This window comes from Leptodactylus fuscus, chromosome 9 (genome assembly GCF_031893055.1).
Source record: "Leptodactylus fuscus isolate aLepFus1 chromosome 9, aLepFus1.hap2, whole genome shotgun sequence".
NCBI lineage: Eukaryota > Metazoa > Chordata > Amphibia > Anura > Leptodactylidae > Leptodactylus > Leptodactylus fuscus.
Genome location: NC_134273.1, coordinates 20,740,170 through 20,763,230, shown reverse-complemented (window position 1 = coordinate 20,763,230; position 23,061 = coordinate 20,740,170). Strand labels below are relative to the sequence as shown.

Below are 23,061 nucleotides of genomic sequence, written 5' to 3'. Positions count from 1 at the left end.
CACCTCGCCCTCCTGCCTACCCGGCTGCTAGGCTTTATATTGCTGTCATTGTGGGTTTTTTCGAGAGAATGGCGGCCTACAGTGCCTGTATTGTGGTACACAGTGATTTCTATATTTTTCTCAGACTGAATTAGAAGGCGGTTCCTTACATCCCCCCTATATAATAACCCTAATTATATTGGCCCTAATAAAGCCCTTTATACGCTGAGCACTACCTCCATTGCCCTCCCCGTTCATTACTACACGTCCTTACCGCATCTGATCCTGTCATAATGCTGTCAATAATGCTATTTCAGTCTCAATTTTTGGTGTTTTTTTTTTTTTTTTTTATTCAGCGTTTCTTGGTCTTGCTTTTGGTAAGTGTCTTTTGATGATAAAGATTTTATTTTTTTTATTATCTATGACCGTGGTGTCTGTCGGAGGACCAGAACGACTGGACCGCTAAAATAGTGGTCAGCAATGGTGCCCAATGGACTGTAAACGTTGGCCTTGCAGCGATTTTAGGTAGTCACTGGCACACATGTGGATAAAGCCTCGCTTGTACGGCGCCAACATATTCCAAAACATTTCACGGACGTTGCCGGTCACTGTCCCAATCTAAATTCCCTATCAACATGTGCGTGGAGTGTGGGCGCAAACCCATCGAACATACAAACTAATTGCAGATGTTGTCCTTGGTCGGATTCGAACCTTGGTCTTCAGCCCTCAAGGCCAATAGTGTGAACCACTGTAATACCCCATTTAGACCACCAAGGTTGTCACATTTTAGTGTTTGTATGATGGCAACAGTTCCAGGCCCAAATCGTCCTAGATCTCTGTGATGTTGTTAGGTTGGGTTATTATTCATGGTCAGTCTGAGATTTGTGACCATTAAAGGGATGTCGACACCTGACTGCATTACAGATGCAAACATACATGTCTTGTGTTCAGTAGGCGTTGCCACATTGTCCTGTATTTTAGGAACCTGTAAACAGATAATGTTCCTGAGGTTGCTGACCTCCATAGCATGCACATGTCTGACACTCTAAAAACATTCATGGTGCGACATTTCTTTGCAAACCCAATAACCTTTTTTGGTGGAATTTACTAGGTAGATGGAAAGTCTACTAACTAACAAAAAGTAGTATAGAAATAGAGACGTGTACATAGTCTCATCCACTATTCTCATCATCCGAAAAAACCATAATGATGAAATGTCTCAAAGAATTTGCCACCGGTAAAAGACATTTGATGAGACGCCATCTTGTAAAACCGTACCATTTTGTGATAAAACACACACTATTTTGCTCAGTAGTAATTGGCCACACAGATGATATATTTTATCATTAAGGTCCTAGCTGCCCATTTACCAACTTTGCACAAACTGTGCCAGTCCTGACCTTGGATGGTACCTGACCACTGCTTCGCACCAGTGTCTCTCTTCCTGTCCAAGTCAACCATCACCTACATCGAGTTCATTCCTACAGGTAGCAAGTTGGTGGCCCACAGCAACGAGCCCATATCTCAGTATAGGGTTGAAAGGGTGAACACCAGGAGACCACTTGGGGTATGTTCACACGGCGGAATATGCATTCCGCGTGTGAACGCTTCCACACGGCTAGCCACGATAGGATGCCAGTGCAGTGCTCCGGCATCCATTCGCGACATTCTGCTCTGGATTAGGCCCGAAGAATGGAGGGAGCCTCACGCCGCGGCTGAGTCAGCCACGGAATCCACGTCAAGATAGGACAACTTGCTTTTTTCCCCGCTACTAGCTAGCAGAAAAAAGAAGCAAGCGTCTCCCATTGAAGTCAACGGTAGCCATTTTGGAACCAGATTTTGAGGCGGATTCCGGCTTAATAATGCATGTAAAAATCCTCCACATCTGCGTTGTATGGACAAGACCTCAATGCCATTAGATAGAAGGACGGGTTATTTAGAGCTCTCGATGATAAAGGGTTAAATATTTGTCTTGTATACCGTCCGTGAAATATAATTCCTCTGATCTCGTATTCTCTATGTTGTCCTGGGCCTTGGCTGGCGAGTTCAGAGTAGGTCTCCACTCTTATGACTCCACTTTTTCTGCTTTCTTCTGAGATCTCCGTTCCAAACGGTGTAATCCGGTCAAAGTACCAAGCAGGGGAGCCGGTGCCATCAATTTGTCAGCTCCGCCGTCCTTGATCTCCTTCTCACCCCAATTATATTTTGTTCACTCTTAGACCCGTGTTATCTGGTCTTCTTTAATGGCTGCCCGTGCCGCAGTGAATCTGCACATTTGCACATTATTTTGCCGTTCATCACACACAAGCGGGATCGTCCTCCGTAGTGGTCGATGTGTTCTTACTATTTTTCCATGACCCTATAACCCTCATTTCTGCCCTATTAATATTAATGGTTGTTCTCCTAGGTGTCGGCTCTTAATGTGATAACTCCTTCTTCTCTTAGAACTGATCAGATGAAGACATATGTATCTTTGGGGCAGCCTTAGACTATGGGGTGACCTTTGGTGCCCTTACTTCATTTACAACCATTATAAATTGTGGGTATTTGATGGTTATTTTCTCTTTAGACAGCCTTCACAGAGCCGTGTTCTGTCCAGATATTTTCGGCTATATTGTGGCCACCGTTCCCTTTCGGACTTGGGTTGTAATGACTAGAACCTGTTGTATAATGGATTACTAAATGTTGGAAGTTCGGGTCATAAAACAAGCGGCCGGAACGGGATTTGCAACTGTAATACAGTCGGGAAAATCCAAACACATTATAAGTTCCCTTTTGCTCAACAGATCTCGAGGTATATGACCCAAGAGGGTCAACATTGGGGAAAAAATACACAATTTTGTGAATAGCAGATGTTTGTGCAATATGTGTCTCTATGTCTCAATGTGGCCACCCACTGGTTGTGCTGTGAATTGCATCCTGTTGAGGGGTTTGCTACCACATTGTGATAACTTATTGAATTTGTGTTGTAAGAAATTGGTCCTTGGATATACTGTATATACTGTAAACCTATTGACTCATTAAATCGTGGACAAATATTTTATGAAAAAAAAAAATTGATTTGTCATTTTCTTTTTTTCAGAATTCCACTATATATACCGTATCTTTTTCTTTTCTCTTTACAGATGTTTTGGGATGCTACTCAGTCCAGGCAAAAATGTCAAAAATAGTGACATGCATCTTCTAGATATGGTAATTATTATGTTTCACTTACAGCTTCTCCTAGCATTAATCTGACTGCTTAAGGGCTCGTTCACACGGGGCAAGAGGGAGCGGATTTCGGTGCGGAATCCTCCTCAAAATCCGCCCCCTCACAATAGAGGTCTATGTAGACCGCCAGCGCTTCTTCTTTTCTGCTAGCGGGAAAAAAAAGCGAGCTGCCCATTCTTCAGGCGGATTCCGCGGCTGATTCATCCCCGGCGTCCGCCTCGCGATAGCACCCTCCAGACTAGGCCCGTTCATTTGGGCCTAATTTGGAGCGGAAAGCCGCGACAGAATGTGCACACGCGGAATCCCTGTGTGAACTAGCCCTAAAGGGTTGTCTGGAAACAGCAACGCTATTACCCATGTTTTTGTGTCTGGGATTGCTTTGGTATTTTCCCTCATTGCAGAGATATTATTAGTTTCGGCTACTGATATTACTGCACTGTCACAGGGGCTGGATTTTCAGCGTCATTGCAGAGTAGTAATGAACATCCCCTGACAGTATGTTCTATGGACTTGTACTGTAAAGGGGGCCATTCCTCACCACCCTGCAATGACGCCAAGCTATGAGGCCGGCCCCTCTGACAGTGCAAGGATATCAGTACAATAGAGGAAGATACCGGCAGAGCTGAAGTGCACCGAATTCACTGCACCATCAGCTTAATACCTACCTTATATGACATGGAATTTACACTTTACATACAGTAACGATCTTGCCCTTATTCCCTACACACTTGCACACTTAGCCGAGCTGTGCATATATGTGCATATATACATATGTGCTGCCAGACTTCTATCCCTGTGAACAAGAAAATCATGGGAGGTTCGGGAGGAGCATATACATATTAGATGGTCAAGTTATCCCATCAATATTGGCAGGTTCAGATGATACACCTCTAAGGTGTATGGTCAGCTTTAGCCCTTCTATACTGGAATATAAAGCTAGTACTGGTGCCACCCTGTGACTTCATGAAGAAATGCAGTGAAGGAGGCTCCCTTTAATATATATAGGCGATAGAGACTATATCCTTCTTCCAATACAATGTTTTTGCCTGGTTGTACTATAAGACATTCACACGTTGTATTCCTACTCTGCATTTTCTTAGGAATCCATGGGGAAAAGCAGTGATGGGAAGGCATACGTTATCACAGGGATGTGGAATCCAAATGTGCCAGCGTTTCTACCACTCAACGAGGAAACTCCCAAAGGTACGGTTTCATGACTCTGGATTCAAGAATTAAAGGAAAACTGGCGCGTGCTGTACCAGTGTTTGCGGCAGGGCCGCTTTATACATTGGTTCAAACTTTTCCTTAGTGAGATGCCCCTTTAAGTAGCGCCATATAATACCCCTTCCCTATTAGTCACCATTGATATTGATATATATTACATACAAAACAAATTAAACTCTCTTAACAAGGTTCCCATCTGTAGTGCTGTCTGTGGTTCGGTGCTCCCTGCAGCAGACAACATCAACTGGAACCTAAGGACACCCATAAAGTTAACATTGCTGCCAATGGGACCACACCCGAAATATGGGACTATCCCATAGGTTGTGGGGGCCCCACTACTGTAGTCATGTAGTTTGCACTATGGTTAAAGCTGCCCTGGTTAGTGGTTAGAAAAGCATTCATGGCCGGGTTACACGCTGCTGATTCTTTGATGGAAATTGCTGCAAGACCAAGCAGGACACTAATTCCTTGTATTAAAAACAATGGAATCAGAATAGGGCTTTTTGGAGAGGATTTTGGGTGTGATTTCCTTTCTTTGTGTGCTCATAGACCAGAAACTTCTCCATCTCCATACTCATGAGTATTTTTCACTGTTGGACAACCACTAGGTGGGGCATACATGAATACATAGTTCCTTTAGTGTGAATCATTTTTATTATCGTGAACAATAGGGCTCATATTTGGTTTAGCATCCCTCCTCCACTTGTTAATACACACAGATCACTGAAAGTCGACGTGCCAGCATAGATTTGCAGTTCAGCGGCCCAGACATCGGCCCACCTTCCATTGATGCTGCTGTTTTTGGGTGGTAGCCCTCCTCTTCCCTGCCGTGCAGTCTACTGCCAAGTAGTATCTATCCTTTTTAATAATGCAGTATTCACTTTTGTACTGGCGTCAGTTCGTACAAAACCTGGGGCACGTCATTCAGCAGTCATGTACGTATGGCCCATGTCCCAGGATGGCTCCTGGTCTGTGTGTCAAACCAGCTGGAGACCTAATGAGTGTCTTTGTGGCCTCCGTCAGGCTGATAAATGTCAATATATTGGATATTTATATTGACAACACTGTTCTATATGCACTCACACTATCTACATATAATGCTGGTTCTAGTACTAAGTGTATGAAGTATAATACGTAAAAAGCATAGGTGCGATTCAATAACGGTGCTGTTTGCTACATCTGATGTATACTGTAAATGCAGTGTGAACATGTGCTAATCCCACTAAAGTACATACCAGTGAACCTCTTCTTAGCCTGAAATGACCCCACACAGGGAATATTGCCCATGCACAACAGACTTGGGTTTAGATTCACAGTAAGTAAGCAGCCATTTTCTTGTGGCCTGTGGGCATGCGCAGTTGGCTCTGCCTGAGGCCTACAAGTTTGACTGCCTGCGCCGGAAAAAGACGTGTGAAGAGGCCGTTCCTGAAGAAGATGGAGGCGTCGCTGGATAGTTCTCTCGCAGCATTGGGGACACCCCCAGTGCTGCGAGAGAACTCATTTGCATACTGACGAAAACCGGGATTTCTACGGAACGGCGGTGCAGAGAAGACATCTAAAGGTAGGAGAAGAATAGCCTTTCTTAAGGCTATTCCTACGTGGTAGGCAGAAAAAAATTGTGTTTTAATGATAGGATCCCTTTAAATAATTTACAGCCTGTCCTTGAAAATGATTATGTATGATATAGATGTAAATCGCGTCTCACTTTTTTTTTTGCAGACAAGCGAGTGTACATGACCATAGCTGTCGACATGGTGGTTACAGAAGTGGTGGAGCCTGTCCGATTCCTGCTGGAGACAGTGGTCCGCGTGTACCCCACAAATGAGAGGTTCTGGTATTTTAGCAGAAAAACCTTCACAGAGACCTTCTACCTAAAGCTCAAACAGGTATGAGTAGCATGAAAGGGCTTGAAAAGGCTCGTGTTCACCTCTCGGTATGCAAGGCGCCGCGTGATATATTGTCTTTTATTCTCCGCTCGGTTTGATGTGATCATGCTTTTTCCTTTCATAAAACGCTTTCAAATAGACACAGTTTGCAAACCCTATGGATCCTAATGTAAAAGAAATCCGTTCTCTCTCTCTTTTTTTTTTTTTGGAATAAGCTATACTTATATCTCCAATTACAAAGATAATTGGGGAGATTTTTTTTTTTCCTGTACAAAAGTTATTATCTGTAGCCTATTTTTACAGCTTTCATTTTCGACTTTTCTTTTTTACCGCAAGACACACAGAAACAAAGTCTTTCAATTTCTCTGCAGGTGGTCTATAGAATAATAGATCCTATGCGTATATATATAAATATCCCCAAGCTCTCCTTCTGTTCTTGTGTGGCCTTTGTGCTTTTCAGGCTGTCAGAGCTATAAGACATGACATTTATTAAATTGTAACTAAAATATTGGCTTTTCCCCCAGATCAGAAGGTAGCAGACTCCTTCCATAGCTGTCCCGGTAGCTGATGTCCTCATAAACATGCACGCTCGGCCTCACTGAGTATGCATGTGTTTTCAGTGGAGAAGCCGCTGTAGACTTCTCTGATGGAGACTTGTCTCATAGGGAACAAAGAGTCAGACATTAAAAGTTTCGTCTTGTAAAATCCTTTGTTCTCCCGACATCTGTCAGAGGAGAGATTGCAGGAATCCATATAAGATAGCCAATCAGTGATATTAGCGAATTAAATAGTTAACTATTGAGGACCCGTATTTAATATAGGTCATTGATATCGGATCAATAGGAGTCAGATACCGACCCCCACAGCGTTAAAGTGAGCCCGACTTCCGATTCACAGACCAGTGATGTCACATTCATTCATGACGTGACTTGTTTGCAGCTAAGTCTCATTCAGTTGCTTGGGGCTGAGCTGCAATACCAAGCACAGCCACTATGCAACATATGACGCTGAAGGATGGGGGTCCCCACCAATCTGATATTAATGACCCATCCTAAGGATGGGTCATTAATATTACAATCTCCGGAAATCCCTTTAAGATCTCATCAAAGCTGTCAACTTGTCAAGTCTCTTCCTGCAGCTATAAGATGCTTCATCATACAAAATATGACACCTGTATATTAAATGCTCTTTTTTTTGCAATTACACAGGAGCCCAGTAAGTCAGGGGGTCCCATCACCTTAAAGGGATGTTCTGGCTCCAAATCAAATTTTCATACTGATAACCGATCCATGGATCATCCTGTAAGTGAACTGACCTGACCCTGCACAGATCATCTGCCCTAGCGGCCTGCGGTGCAGCAGAAGTGTTTGCAGCATTGATGCTGTTTTGCCTCCCCTATGACTTGAATATTAGTATCGCTGCACCCCCTTCCCGAACACTATCAACTTCCATCAGGGGGCGCTAGTACAGATGATCTGTACGGGTTCTGGATGTTGGACCCTGGCATATCACATACCGGTGATGGGTCATCAGTATGAAAATTTTATTTGGGGCCAGAAAACTCCCTTAAACAGCAGCTTTCTACGAGTCACTGGTAATACTACAATATATTCCTTCTACAATGCCCAAAAAATGCCTAGCACAATAGGTGCTTTTAGCTGGGGGTGTCAGGAATAGGATTTGGGACCATCAACCAATCGTTTTAAAAAAAGACTGTCTCGGATGAAAAAAAAGCTGCATTCATAGGCGAAATACTTCCAGATATAGAGTGGAAAACGGCTGTAGTCTTTAGTATCCCATAAAATATATGAAATATAATGAGCCGCAAAATATATAAAAAATTAATCTTGTCTCTTCCTGTACTCTGGCCCCCTGCCTGTCATCCGCCCTCTCACCCTTTATTATAAAAGGTAGAGTTACAAAGAGCTGTGTGTTGTATAAGAAGTTGTCTGCAAATAGCTGGAGACACATTATTTCATATCTATGTCTGTATAGATACTGGATCAGACAAATAGCCTGTATACCCCTGCCTTGGAACAGGTTCACACTAGCGTCGCCTCTAAATTGTTCTGGTTTGTCGGGGGATTTGAAAAATGGAGATGTGTATCGCTAGAACAATGGGAATGCAATGGACCCCGTTGACTATAAGGGGGTCTATTGGGTGTCCGTCATTATAAAACTGAAACCGACAAAGGAAAAAGTCCTCCTTGGACCCTGTGTTGGGGACCCCTAAGTCCCATAGACTTTAATAGATTTATTCATGTGACCATTGTTTTAACAGTCTGTATGAAAGATCCCAGATCTACGGTAGGATATAATAGTACCTTCCATTTCTCGGGCCGATTTCTCAGATCCCTCAATAGACCGACGTCTGTGAGGGATCCGTAAATCGGATTATAAATGGACGAGTGCAGGGCTCTATTGTGTGAATGTAGCTGAACTTGCACACCTGTCTCAGTTTTAGATTTTCGTCTTTTAAGGCGTCAACCAATTTTTTTTCTTTTTTTGTATAATGAAAAACTTAAAGGGATTCTATCATTAAAATCCCTTTATGAACCAAGAACACGTCGGAATAGCCTCAAGGTTATTCTTCTCCTGCTTTTATTTTTGATCTCCCTCTTTGCCATGCCATTGGCCTCTTCAGCTGTGCATGTCTGTCAGCCATTTTCCTGTGGCCGAATAGATGCTCGTGTAAGAGGCCACAGAAAAATGGCTGACATACGCAGTTGGCACTTTCAGCTGAAGACGCAGCCGATGATGCAGCGAAGAGGCGGTCGGGAGAAGAAGACAGAGGAGTCACTTTTTGAGCAAAGGGGAAAGGGGAGGAAAGGGGAAAACTCTTTTACATATGGAAAAAATAAAAAATTTCTCAGGAACAGCGGTGCAGATCAGAATAATAAAGGGTGCATTCACACACAGTAAAATGGAGTGTATTTTGGAGTGTAATTTTACACGTGTAAAAAAATTTACGCGCGTATTTTGGAGCGTTTTTTACACGTGGAGTTTACGGAGCGTTTACGTGTGTAGAAAAACACGCTTCCGTAAACGCTTCAAAAAACGCTCTGTAAACGCCACGTGTAAAAAAATGCTCCAAAATACGCACGTAAATTTTTTACACGTGTAAAATTACACTCCAAAATACACTCCATTTTACTCCATGTGAATGCACCCTTAAAAAGGAATAGCTTCTCTTAGGCTAAGTTCACACGTGAATTGCGTGTGGCGTAATTTGGTCCAGAAAAAAAAAGCTTCCTAATTAGGAAGCGGTTTTTGGACCTTGAGGTGTTTTTTGGAGCGTTTTCTGGAGCAGTTTTTGGTAAAAACCCGCTTCAGAAAACGCCAGGCGGTTTTTCCCTCACGGTCAGTCAGTGGACTGTAAAAAACCACGTAGTGGTTTTTGGTCTCGCGCCAAAAACCACAACGCAGTTTCTGCCTCCCATTCACTTCTATTGACTTCCTGAGACGGAATCCGCCTCAAGAAAGGTCATGTCTCTTCTTTTGTCATGTTAGCAGTCTCCATAGACCACCATTGTGAGGGGGTGGATTAGGACATGGGTTCCGCGCCATAATCCGCCCCCTTTGTGCCCATGTGAACGGGCCCTTAAGGCTATTCTGACGTGTTTTTAGTTCAAAAAGGGATTTGAATGATAGAATCCCTTTAAGGTTGCCATATACTTCAGATAACTGTATGGCTGACCACCACCCCATACAGAGGCACCCTTGACGGAGCATGCACTTGCTCTGAATGGGGAGAGAGGAGTTTGCTGCTGTCTCTGCTTGTAGTCTCTCATCTGCAGCCTTCATTTTTCTGTCTCCTGTTCGGCTAGTTATAAGCCCAAACTCTAATAAGTGTACTGTAACAGACAATATATGACATGGCTAGTTCTTCTCTCCTGACATCTGCCAGCAGGGGGAAAGTCGTGAGGCCCCGTGCACATAAGATGGGGTCTATCTGACATACATGTAACGTGTACGGCCTCCTAAGCAATGAAGGTTCCAATTGAATGACTGCAGGCAGAGGTCTTGGAAAATCTATTCACAAACCTTTATTTGCAACAGTGGAATACACCTTTACCATGCCAATAAATGATACCGTTTGTTATGTACCCTCTCACTAATAAAACAACTACTAAATTGTCTGCTTAATTGATTTTCCTTACTGCTCATCCTTTATTATATTTTGATGGACAGCTCACACGTCCCTCTTGCTTTTCCTTCTTCCTTTTAGTCTGGGAATAAAGGCTCTGGAGATTCAATTTATGAAGTCCTGAGTTTACAGAGACAATCGGAAATAGTCGAGGCCCCGACAAGTCCAGCGAGTGGAGTAATGTCCCCCCAAGAGGAGGAGGAACCAGAGGACGGTGAGCAATATTCATGATTGAAGCGAAATACCGTATATGTTTTTATAACGTTAAATGTCTCCCCAAGAGATAGAGGAGCCAGAGGAAGGTGAGTGATGTTCATGATGACAGCAACTTGCTAGATCTCTTTTCACATGTTAGAACGGAACTTCCATTTTATTTTATTCTTTTTGAGGGTGTGTTGGTTGAACATTTTTTTTTTGTTCTACTTGATTAACCTATCTAACTTCCTTTTTAATAGAAAACAGGCTTAAGCAACGCTCTATTTTAGCTGTGAGTAGGGAAAGTCTGTACAAATTTGTATTGTGAATGTGTACAGCTGAGCGTTTATCTTTTCACCCTCCCCAGCCTAATATAATTTATTTTTTCATATGCAGCACTTCATACCAAGTATAAAAATCACATTGCCGAATATGTTTTCAAGTTTTGATATCTCTAATAGAGTTGATTCGAATAACTCGCTCCATAGGAATACTTGTTAGCGGTTGGCGCTTAACCCCTTGGTGTGCGGCCGCTACAATGCATTCCTATGGGAGCTGAGGTATTCGAAACTATTCAAATCTAGTCTTCGAATCAACTCTAATCTCTAATTCTTTTATAACTAGTACTTCAATCTTGATTGGACCATCCACGTTTGGCTCTACATATTGCATTCACCACAGGTATACAGACAGAGTCTGTCAATGCTTAGGTTAAAGTATTGTTAATGGGAAGTTTACAGCCTGTTTTCTATTAAAAGGAGGTTAGATAGGTTAATAAAGTAAATGACAATAATGTTCAGCACACACTCTCTGATAAAATAGCAAAATAATAAAATAGGTTTGATCTACGGTATATGCGGTGTACGCCATTGGATAGAAAAATAGTTAAATTGATATAAAGAAAGGTTTTCTTCTCTGGTCCTTCTGACTTTAGGCCCCGGACGGTGGTGACAGTGATCACGTTAGGTAGGACACAGTGCATGAATTGTGAAGACATGATGTGAATTGTGTAGTGTTTTCTTAGGGACGGCATGGTGTGTAATGCTTGAGCCAGCATGGTGTGCGGTTCACTGGTGTCGAGGTGTGCCAGGAGATTACTTTTACAGTCGGTGCACAGTAGGTTACTCTCAGGTTAGCCCTTGAACCCTGAATGAGACGGTCTAGACTTCTGGTCCCCTTCACACCCCATTCATTCATCTCTAGAAGCATCTATGACGGGATTCAGAAGAGGAACTTACAAAATACAAGACAAGTATCCTATTTGCTTGAAGCTCACATGTTGTCATCTAGTCCTAGGTCCTTATGCTATGTTTACTTATTGGACCACTCCTCTATATGTTTGGAAAACCCTGGTGCTCACTACCTCTTCATATGTTACAGCCCTTTTTCTTGGTTGTAGCGCTTGGGTCGTGACAGCATGTTGTGTAGTATAAAGTCTGTGGTTATATAGTGCTAGGGCTGGGACTATGGACTTCTATTGAATTGGGGTGATGTCATATATTATGTAAAGCTGCACACTTTTGATGTCATAGTGCTCGGGTTGTATTGCAATGCTGTATACTTTGAGTTGTAAAGCCTGTGGTGTGTGCTACTTACTTTTTTTCTTTTTTTTTTTAACGTTAAAGTTTATTGGAAGTTCTCGATAAGTATTACAATGGGGGAGTGGGGGGGGGGGAGGATAGAGGGAGAAAGAACCCAGGGAAAAAAAATGCTACTTAAATTTGATAGTTAATGATGGTTGCATAGGAATACGAAATAGGAATACGGTGCTGATCGCACCGATAAATTCTTTTAGATTTTTTTTTTTTTTTTCAAGTGTATTAAAAAAAAGGAATTATGATTCTTTATTTTCTTATCGCCATCTGTAAAAATACCAACTTAAAGGGTTTTTCTCAGTTATCCCATATCAGTATGGGGGATAAGTTGCAGATTAGTGCACGTCAGGCCACTCACACGAGAATGGAGCGGTGGTCGGGCAGCGTATTCACTTCTCCATTCATTTCAATGGGAGTGTCTGAGATAGCTGAATTTGTAGCACTCTTCCATTCAGAACAAGGAAAAAATGTCCCCCGTTTTCTCGACCAGCGGAGGTCCGTGTGGCCGGATCCCCACTGATCTACAAGTTAACCCCTTTAACTAAACTCCTTTCAGTCATGTCTCCCCTTGGACCTGGCTTCTTGTTTATATGCCTAGTAGATATAGCCTAGCTATAATTTTTGATATCCATGTGTGTTCCAGATCTATATGTGATGAGCAGGAGCTCCGGCTGCCCGTCATACACACATAGAGCCCCTTTGTTACACGTCTGTGGCTCCATCGGTGCTGCCGTGATGCCGGTCATCTGAGAATAATTATGGTTACTAAAAACACTCATCCTCTAACATGAGATTGAGTAGATTTTTTAGGTCACGTTTAGTCTACACATTTGTATTCCTGTATTATATCATAATCTCCTCTGTCTTTATGTAGAGAGTGACAGCGAGCTCTGGAGCGGCACTGGAGACGTTTCCAAAGAATGTCCTGAGAAGATCTTGGGATGCTGGGGTCAGCTGCTACAGAAATGGTAAGGGAGATGACCTATATACATAGTAAAATAACTGAATACCTTTTATTCCGTATGCATTTTATTGTGAAGTAGCGTTCCACATAGTGTTTATTGTGTTATGACCCCATAGACTTAATAATAACTATGTGTATGCATTACCTGGAGTGTATATATAGTGAACATACATATTCTTTGGCCTGACATACTCGCATATCAATACCGCTCCTTTGTCCAAGTTTCCTTCCCTCCCATGCCGGAGCTCATCATGCCGGAAGCTGAGAGGTTCAACTCCCAGTGGTCTCAGCAGATACTTGAGAAGGATCGATGATGTCACTGAGTAGTCTCAGCAGTCGTGTGAGCCCCTCAGCTTCCAACAAAGCAAATGGGGAGGGAAAGGGAACTTGGACTGGACAATGGAGCACCAGGGATAGGTTAGTTTGCCCTTGATTTTTTATTTTATTTTTTTACACCCACCCCAGATGCCCCTGAGGTTGCTCCAAATACTACACAACTTTTTTAATATGACACCTGAAGCAATGCACTAGACATTACACAGTGTATAACTTTTACCTGGAGTAAATATATACTATGATTGATATAAGATGTACAGATATTACGCTGAATAGAGGAGATGCCTTGCGGTAGATCCTCATCTCTTTGCCAAAGTAGAATGCAGTTATGAGGAGGGTCTCCCTCTCTGGAGGACCTGTCCTGTCCGGTCCTGCTCTCCATGGCTTTACAACCCATCCATGTAATGCGGCATCTCCCTTGCATTGCTGCTAGAGAATACCTTAAAGCTTACTACTAGGTGTCTCCACATATAATATCTAATCACTGGGGTCGTGGTGGAGGGTTACTCTATTAGGGCGGGTTCACATCTGCGCCCGGTCTCCGCTTTGTGGGTTTCCATCTTCTTTCCGAGAAACTGGACAGGAGACGGAAACCCGGCAGTCAGTATCTGCCCGTGAGCGTCTTCTGCTCTCCGTGGCGAAACCGCTTTTTTTTTTTTAAACCGGACACAAAGTCCTGCATGTCCGACTTTGCGTCCGGTTAAAAAAAAAGTTTCGCCAGAAGACGGAAACCTGCAAAATGGAGACCGGGCGCAGGTGTGAACCCACCCTAACCACGTTATTGTCAGGGAATCCCTTTTAATAAGTAGGAATTGTCCAAATTGGAGAACCCCCTTAAATTTTAAAGGGGTTTATCAACAAATCCCAGCTATACATATCTGATAGATGCAGTTCTCAGAGGTGAGACCCTCACCTGTCTCTGAAAGGAGATAACCCCAACCCTGTCTGTTCTCGATGACTATCAATTGGGTTGGGTTTTCCAGAAACAACATGGCTCTCTGAATCGTCCTATGTATGAAGATTTGTGCTCGGTAATAAACCTGGCTGTGTGAATACAGCTTTATTATACTCCAGATGCCTTGGTGTTATGCCTAGAAATGTGTTTTTTTTCCCCTTTTGTTATTGCATTGAAAATAGACTTCTTACTTGAGAAGTGAATTAACACACTGACAGCATATTTTCCTGTTAATCGTTGAGAGACGTAGCCTGCAGGGTGTGAAATGAAGTCATATATCTGAGGAATGAGCTTTTGTTTTACTTCTTCTCTTGTTTGGTTGTGAGCGGAGTTCTCCCCTTCCCTGAAGCTTATTCCAATACACTTGTTTATCTCCGATGCTCAGTTACATTTCCCTTCCAGTCGTCGGCCATCACCAGGGATAAGTGAGTGAAAAGCGAATCTCCACGCCATGACATCATCATGTCTTTTATTAATATATGTTTTTAGCAGTTATTCTCACACACTGTTCCAAATCCCCATCTGAATGTGTTAAACCACATGCGGATCTCCGCCATCCCACCACTTTCCTTGCATTCTTTGTCTTCCTGAGCAATCCGATTGTACTCCGATGAAGGTCCTATTGGCATCGAAACATCACGTATCTTGCTTCGCAATAACAACCCTGAGTTGCAAAGATATTACGTATTGAGTGCCAGAATCTTTTATGTCACTATAAGGAGCGAGTTCCTTTGTGAGCACCAGAAAACCAATTCACGGGGTGCTATGATACCTCACGTCATGCAGAACCGTGTAAGTGACAGATTTTTCTGCCAATGGAGCCCAAAAGATCCCATTGTCTGTAATTGAGTATTCCATTCCGGTATCTGTAACCTGATTCTGTAGTAGGTTATATCATAAGCAAAAAAATTGTCTATTTGCGAGGCATTCATGCAGCGGTGATCCACCTTAGCCAGTGACTGGGTAAGGGCGGGTTTACACCTGCACCCTGTCTCCGCTTTTGGGTTTCCGTCTTCTGCCGAGAGAAACTGGACAGAAGATGGAAACCCGGCGGTCAGTTTTCAAACCCATTCACTTGAATGGTCTGCAAAGTGACCGCCCGTGAGCGTCTTCTTCCTCTCTGCGGCGAAATGTTTTTTTTTTTAAAAAAAAAAATCAGACACAAAGTCGGACATGCAGGACTTTGTGTCCAGTTAAACCCTCCCCAAAAAAACGGTTTTGCCGCGGAGAGGCAGAAGACGCTCACGGGGTCACTTTGCAGACCTTCAAGTGAATGGGTTTGAAAACTGACCGCCAGGTTACCGTGTCCTGTCCAGTTTCTCTCGGCAGAGGATGGAAACCCAAAAGCGGAGACCGGGCGCAGGTGTAAACTCAGAGTATTTGATGTGCATAGTAAGATACTAGGGAGTAGAGACCAGCAAGGACTGGCACGTTGGATCCAGAGCACCATGGAATTGGTAAGAACATAATATAATATTTCTTGATTTTTTTTTTATTTTTTTTTTTATTTTTTTTTTTAACGCACAAGACAGGGGCACAATTTGACTTCCACCAATGTGTGCAGAGCAGATTCCAATTCCCTCCCACAATTCAGAATATGGAATCCTACTGCAAGATATAATGGTTCAAAACTTCAGGTTGGTCTATTGTACCTGATAACAATATATGCACCTTCCCAATATCCTCCAGTGATAAGTACATATTTTAATCTGTTATCTAAAGAAACTTTTTGGAGCTTAAAACCCGAATCTCTCCCGTTCTCCTTTGTTTCGCGCTTTAAAAATCTGAGCAATTAGAACCGAATATCCCAATTTTGTGACATTATTTATTAAAATTGATGAACTTGTTACCTCCTTGTTTAGTTCCTTTCTGAAACTGGAGAAAGAATTGTGTCTGTGCTTTTTCCTTTGTCCTGTCGGAGCAGAATGAGACCAGACTAGAACGCCAATTAAAATGTTCTGCACATTTTAGTTTTTTCTTGCCTTAGATCTAAGGTGGCTTTTTCAATTAAGCTTGAAAGCGGTCCGTTAAATTAGTATACGTCTGTTGAGAAATTATATTTAGATTTTTTGCACTTTCTTTTATATTTTGATTGAAAGCGTAGCCTTCGCTTGCATCCAGGATGCCGTCACCGTAATAAAATTATGGAAATATTTACTAAACCCCAGGTATGTTCTATACTGTTGTACGAATACACAAAACTGGAATCTTAAAATATACAATCTGGCCAGACTTGGACTTTGCTACCAGCTCAATACCATAGACCAGAACTTCTTTCTAAGCCAGCTGTTTTAAAGGGATCCTATCATTTAAACTCAATTTCTTTCTGCTTATCACAGAGGAATAGCCTTAAGAAAGGATATTCTTCTCCTACCTTTAGATGTCTTCTCCACGCCGCCATTCCATAGAAATGCCGGTTTTCATTGGTATGCAGATGAGTTCTCTCGCAGCACTGGGGGCGGGCCCCAGCGCTCACACAGCACTGGGGGCGTCCCCAATACTGCGAGAGAACTCTCCAGCGCTGCCTCCATCTTCTTCAGGAACGGGTCTTCTTTGTGTCTTCTTCCCGGAGTTTGGCTTCAAACTTCTAGGCCTCGGGCCTTGGGCAAAGCCGACAGGGGTGTTTCCTGAAGAAACTGAGTAGAAACCACATGGACCCCAATATAATATTCCTATGGTTTCTTAGGTAAGCACTTTTTAATGCGTATAGGTGTCCATTCGGGGGGGGGAATGGAATACCGTACCCAGATGTGAATCGGGCCTAAGACCTACTCTATAATCATATAACCCATTCGTGTGCTTGTAGCCTAAGGGTCCTGGTGAAGGAAACCTTTCTACAGCTCAGATCTAAGGAGAAAAAGTTGGAATTTTTCTTCATTTCAGTTCCTCAAGATGGTAATTTGAAAACTTTCGAGCCTGCGTGAGAAAGTTCCTCATCTTTTGGTGAAGACCTATTATAGCTTCTCGTTTTTAGAAGCCACTTCCAGTGCAGTCTGCTTGCTAGAAAATGACCTGTCAATATGATTTATAAAACTATTAGAAGACGTTCTGGTGTTGCCCAGGTGTACAAGTACTGAAATAGCTGTGGGCTTTATTTAAAGATCCGGGCTCAGGTAGAGTGCGAGAGAGCTGAAGGCGAAGGTACATGTCTTGGGTTTGCTTCGTTGCCAGGACGGAGATCGCGTTGCATTAGCAGAATATTTATTAGAAATTGATAAGACGTTTGGCTCGTTCCTGGCCAGCTCTAGGGGAAGGACTTTTTATTACAAACAATATTTTTTCTGAGTTTTGTGCAACAGCCAGAAGTGAATATGAAGAGAGGACGTGTTGTGTTTATGGGCGCCGTAATCATCTCTTTCTGTAGTTTAATATGAGTGCTCTGTAGCGGAATGCTCTTTGGTCCTAGTGAATAATATGAGCTTTGTGTATCCCCATTGCTGTTCACACAAGCACAACTATAATAACAACCACCAAGCAAACTGTATTTATCACGGCTTTTTCTCGGGTGTCTTCAAGTCCGATAACTCACCGTGTCCTAGGGAAACTAAAAGAAATAGACACAGAGCGCACTAAGTGTAGTATTGCACCATATACTTCTATGGTATAATAGAAAGTCAGTGTAATAACCAGCTGGCCTCTGACCTGAAAGGGTTGTGAAACGTCACAACCCTCTGTAGCGCTTGTCAGTAAATTCCCAGGTGACAGTGGCAGAGGTTCAACCTGTACATCAGGGGGGCTGGAGGAACAGTGGACAAACAGCAAGAACCGGAGGTCCGTGGCAGGAGATCCACGCTAACTGGTATTGAGAATGGAGACAAGGTGCAAGCCAAAAGTTCCAAAGGAGAAAACACTTTATCCAAATAAACAGGACATCACGACGCGTTTCAGGCTCTTTTTCAAGTGCAAATGAACTTGCCACACATTCACCCCCTTGATGAAGCCTTAGGGTGAAATGGCGTTGGGGTGAGCGTGGGGCAAATTCCTTTGGAATTTTTGGCTTGCACCTTGTTTCCATTCTCAATACCAGTGAGCGTGGATCTCCTGCTACAGACCTCCGGTCCTTGCTGTTTGTTCTACAGTAAAGGAGCACTTCAAAGAGGAGATCCCAGAAGTTCTGTACATTACTTACATGCATCTTTTATTCAGAGTTTTTTCTTTATTGTCTGGTGAACAAGTGTCATGGGTGACGGACGGTTGGAGATGTCTATTTACAGTTGTTGACTCAACTTTTCAAAGACCATTAATGGAATATTATTTTCATTGTTGTGAAGTGTTACATTTCTATTGACCTTCCTTGTGTTCCTAGGACTGTAGAGTCAGTAGGCCAAAGCTCTTAACTTCTTTATTTTTCCACAGCTCCGCTCCATCCGTGACTCAGACTCCTTCATAAATGTCAGACAGAAGCAGTAAAGCTCCGTTACGGGCGGCTTTACATCTGCCCCTGGTCTTCGCTTTCAGGTTTCCATCTTCTGCTGACAGGAGACGGAAACCCGGCAGTCAGTGTCTGCCCGTGAGCGTTTTGTACTCTGTGGCGAAACCGTTTTTTTTTTTTTTTTTTAACCGGACACTAAGTCCTGCATGTCCCACTTTGTGTCCGGTTAAAAAAATAAAAAAAAACGTTTCGCCGCGGAGACCAGAAGACGCTCACGGGCGGACACTTTGCAAAGACATTCAAATGGATTTGAAAAGTGACTGCCGGTTTCCGTCTCCTGTCCAGTTTCTCGGGCAGAAGACGGAAACCTGCAAAGCGGAGACTGAATCGCAGATGTGAACCCACTCTAGGTCATTAAACAATTGGTTATTAAAAGTAAATATGTAACAAACTATCTAATTAATTATGCAATGTTAATAATTATATTATTCAATTAAAAATAATGACTCCCCTTATTTTAAATCTGAAATCTGTAACTTTTTTCTGACACTACCCAAAAGTGGTCCCAGCTCTGACTCCACAGTCCTTTATGTTCCTGTAGCTCCCCCTGTGTCAAAGTGACCCTTAGATGTATGTCAATGAAGCCCACTTATTTCGGTGGGACCAGCCGACCATCTAAAATGTCTGGTGTGCCCCAACATCTTTCCTTTGGGGAAAGAATCATTGGGTGGATTGACTTCGACATATCCAATCCTTTCCTTCGCAAGGAAGATTACCTGCCACCAGGGCTCTCTACACGCATGTGTATGGGCAAGGGGCTTCTTTTGGGCAAACCAGCCTAACAGAGATGAACCAGTGGTTTCCAAATTAACCGCTATGGTTGGCCTTGCTACAGAAATTTTTGATGACCGAATAACCTGATTTAGGACATTTTGTTTGAATTGTTATTCTTACTCTAAGACATCTCCATTCATGGACCAACCATAAAGTCTTTTTCGAAGTCTCTACCTCTACCAGTTACTACAGTTTATCAGTTCTGAGTGATGGGGATCCATCTTCTGGGACTCCCACCAATGGCGAGAATGGGAGTCCCCTGTACTATATGAATAGAGTGGCAAGTCGCTCATACACTCGGTCCCTCAGTTCATCTCTAGACTGTTGGAGAGACGCTGAGGGTTATCTTTAGACGTCTAATACATTCTATTATTGTAATAAAAACTTATTTTTTTTTCTTATCTGCTCTTGCTTATTCTCTCGATTAGGCACAGCAATCTAAGTGTCCGACCTAAGGGACTGTCGTCCTTGGTGAAGCGAGGAGGGGTGCCCGAGGCACTTAGGGCTGAAGTTTGGCAACTTCTTGCTGGCTGCCATGAGGATCAAGAAATGATGGAGAAGTACAAGAACCTCATCATAAAAGTAAGAGAGTTTTTAAGTTTTGTAACTTTATCTTGACAAACGCAACTAGATGTCTTTGGGACTTATGTTGTGTCCGTCCTGGAATGGCTTGGTACCTTAGCCCAATGCTTTACAAGTTTTCTCTGTTATAGGATCTCGAAAACAAATGGAAGTAAGCGACCCTCATGTTGTTTGCATTTGAGTCCGAGGGGACGAACACAAATGGGGGTGGGGGCTCCATTTGTGTCCATCACTCTATTGCTGTTAAAGTCAAATCTGTTGCTCTCATTGTGTGATGGATGAGAGCAATGGATATTCACAGCGCCCCCTTACATGGCTACAAATTAAAGAGTCTGGTACATCAAAAGATAGCTGTTTTTAGTTGTGTTTTTAGTACTGAATAGGATGTAAAATGTGACGCCTAATAGGTCATGTGGGGGGGGGGGTCCTGATGGGACTAATGCTTTAATCCTAAAATCCGCTCATTGGCCTCAGCAGTCATGTGACCGTGGCCTCAGGAAGAGACTCCGGGATGTCACAGGTGATGATGTCGCCTGCCCTTCGCTGAGGCCGCTCATTGGCCTCAGCTGTCACGTGCGGTATTATGTTTTTGTCCATTTTTGACTGGACAACCCCTTTAAAGGTCACTTACTTTTTACTCTCTGATAGAAGGAGTTTAATGGTTTTTGTGGTCTGGTTGAGAACGTCTTTTGAGACTTTATGAAATAAGTATAAAGTGCAGATACCTTATGTGTCATGATGTGAGTATTGAGACTGTGGTGTGACCTATAGTCTAATATATATAACAAATCTATGACTGAGGGATGTTCACAATGTGATGGTTTACAAGGTAAGGACTCTATGCGAATAATTTTAGAAGTTTGATGGGGTTCTGAAGAAAGAGCCATTGCTAATACACCGCTAGGATACACCAACATTGGGTGATATTGCAGTTCAGCCCTATTCCTTTGAATGGGACTGAGCTGCACTCAGACCACATGACAAATGTGACATAATTGGCATGTGACGTGAATGCAACAGAGGCCGCTTTGTGAGTCCCCTGGTTTTTGGATCCCCCAAAGATTTAAGGATTTAATTCCCCCAAGTCCCCTTAGGCTGAGGCTCCACAATGTGGAAAAGCTGCTTTTTATTTTTAGATTTTGTTGCAGTTTTTTGATTCAAAGCCAGACATGGACTAAGCAGAAAGGAGAGGTATAAGAGCTCCCTTTATATTTCCCGTTCCTTTTCTAGACACGGTTTGGCTCTGAAAACAGCAGCAAAATCTGCAACAACAAAAAAGCAGCTTTTGCGCAATGTGGGGATGTAGCCTTAAGGAAACATCTAACAAGGAAATAGTCACTACCAGACTACAGGTTCACCAGCAAAATGCAGGGACAACATGTAGCAGCTATGTACAGACGCCCGGGAAAAGCGGATCTTCAATAGCTGTCGGCATACACGTGCATGCTTCTTTCAGCCAAGCGTTCATGCAACGGAGAATAATTTGCTGCCAGACTTCTCTAATACAGGGTTATCTCCAGCGGAAACAAAGTATCAGGTATGGTAATACTCAGCATGCCCTAACTTATCATCTGTCCAGGGAATGTTTGGATGACCCCCATATACATTGAGGTAATTGGCCCTTGCACTTGAAATTGCAGGTTCAGCCAATTTTTCTCTAATGTGTATGGGGGCCATAAGAGTGCAAATCCATTGGTCACCTCAGTCTCCTGTGACTGTTACTAGGCAGAAAGCTGAACTCATTCAATTGCCTGGCGAGCTCAGGGGTTGCTTATATTTTTCATTATGGAGTCTAATAGACTCTCTCTTGCTTTCGTCTCTAACCTACGACTCCCTAGCTGTAAGAGCATGCTGGAAGTTGTAGTTTTATCAAAAGTTCTAGTTTGTAACAGCTGGAAAGATACCGATAGAAGAGATGTCTGCAAACACCATTCATTTTCAGTCCATAGAAGTGACATCCCATAATGGTAAAAGGTAGCGTCGAGCTGCCACAAGTAGGCGAAGAAGAGCAGAATATGAAAAAAACACATTCACTAGAATGTCGCTTTATACGTAACCATAGGAATGATTTCATACACTTGTATATTGAAAATCCGCGACGGCCAAATTGCCGAATACCCGTCGCAAAGTCACATTTAACTAATTACAGTTGCAACCATCAGAACCAAAATATTTTCCCTGCAAAATTTGCTTTCGGTGTCCCAAAAAAAAAAAAAAAATCTGATCTCAGACAAAACATTTCTCCACTCTGCGATCCCGTCTTCTTCATACCTCCTTGTACTCGAGCTGTAATTCACTCACATTAGCGCGTTTCCTCCTGTTCTACACGACGCGGGTGACAAAAGGCAGAGAAAATAGTATTGGCGCAGGGAAATAGAGTGTGACATTTATCTGTGCCGCTGCCTTTTAGCCTCGTGTTTAGATAACAAACAGGCAGCGCGGTGGCAGGCGGCAGGCACGGCGAGATGCGTTACTGAGCAAGAAGAGGCTTTATTTCAAGAGATTTAACAAGATCTATTTTTCCGCATGTGGTACCGAGGAGCCGTGACATGAACCATTATGTACTTTTATTTTACAGCGCTCGTCGTCGGCAGATCTCGGATTCTAGAGACATTGTAGTCGCCGTCAGATCACGGACCTGAGTATCTTCATGCCTTATGTGAGATGTATAGAAACTTATTGACAATATGATTCTGGGGATGACCCAAGGAATCGTGGTTAGCATTGTTTGGTGCAACAAAATTATTATTAAAGGCTACCTGAGTTTTCAAGGACTATTATG

General features: G+C 42.9%; 1 protein-coding gene across 3 annotated transcripts in view; it reads left to right on the top strand.

Moving 5' to 3' along the window:
- Window positions 1-23,061, top strand: part of RABGAP1L (RAB GTPase activating protein 1 like) — a 210,844-nt gene that overhangs the window by 42,047 nt on the left and 145,736 nt on the right. For all 3 annotated transcript variants that reach the window (XM_075287099.1, XM_075287100.1, XM_075287101.1), the window contains exons 8-13: window positions 3,105-3,171; window positions 4,290-4,392; window positions 6,133-6,299; window positions 10,528-10,660; window positions 13,111-13,204; window positions 20,126-20,279. In XM_075287099.1, coding sequence (XP_075143200.1) covers window positions 3,105-3,171; window positions 4,290-4,392; window positions 6,133-6,299; window positions 10,528-10,660; window positions 13,111-13,204; window positions 20,126-20,279 — 718 coding nt within the window. The remainder of the gene's footprint in view (window positions 1-3,104; window positions 3,172-4,289; window positions 4,393-6,132; window positions 6,300-10,527; window positions 10,661-13,110; window positions 13,205-20,125; window positions 20,280-23,061) is intronic.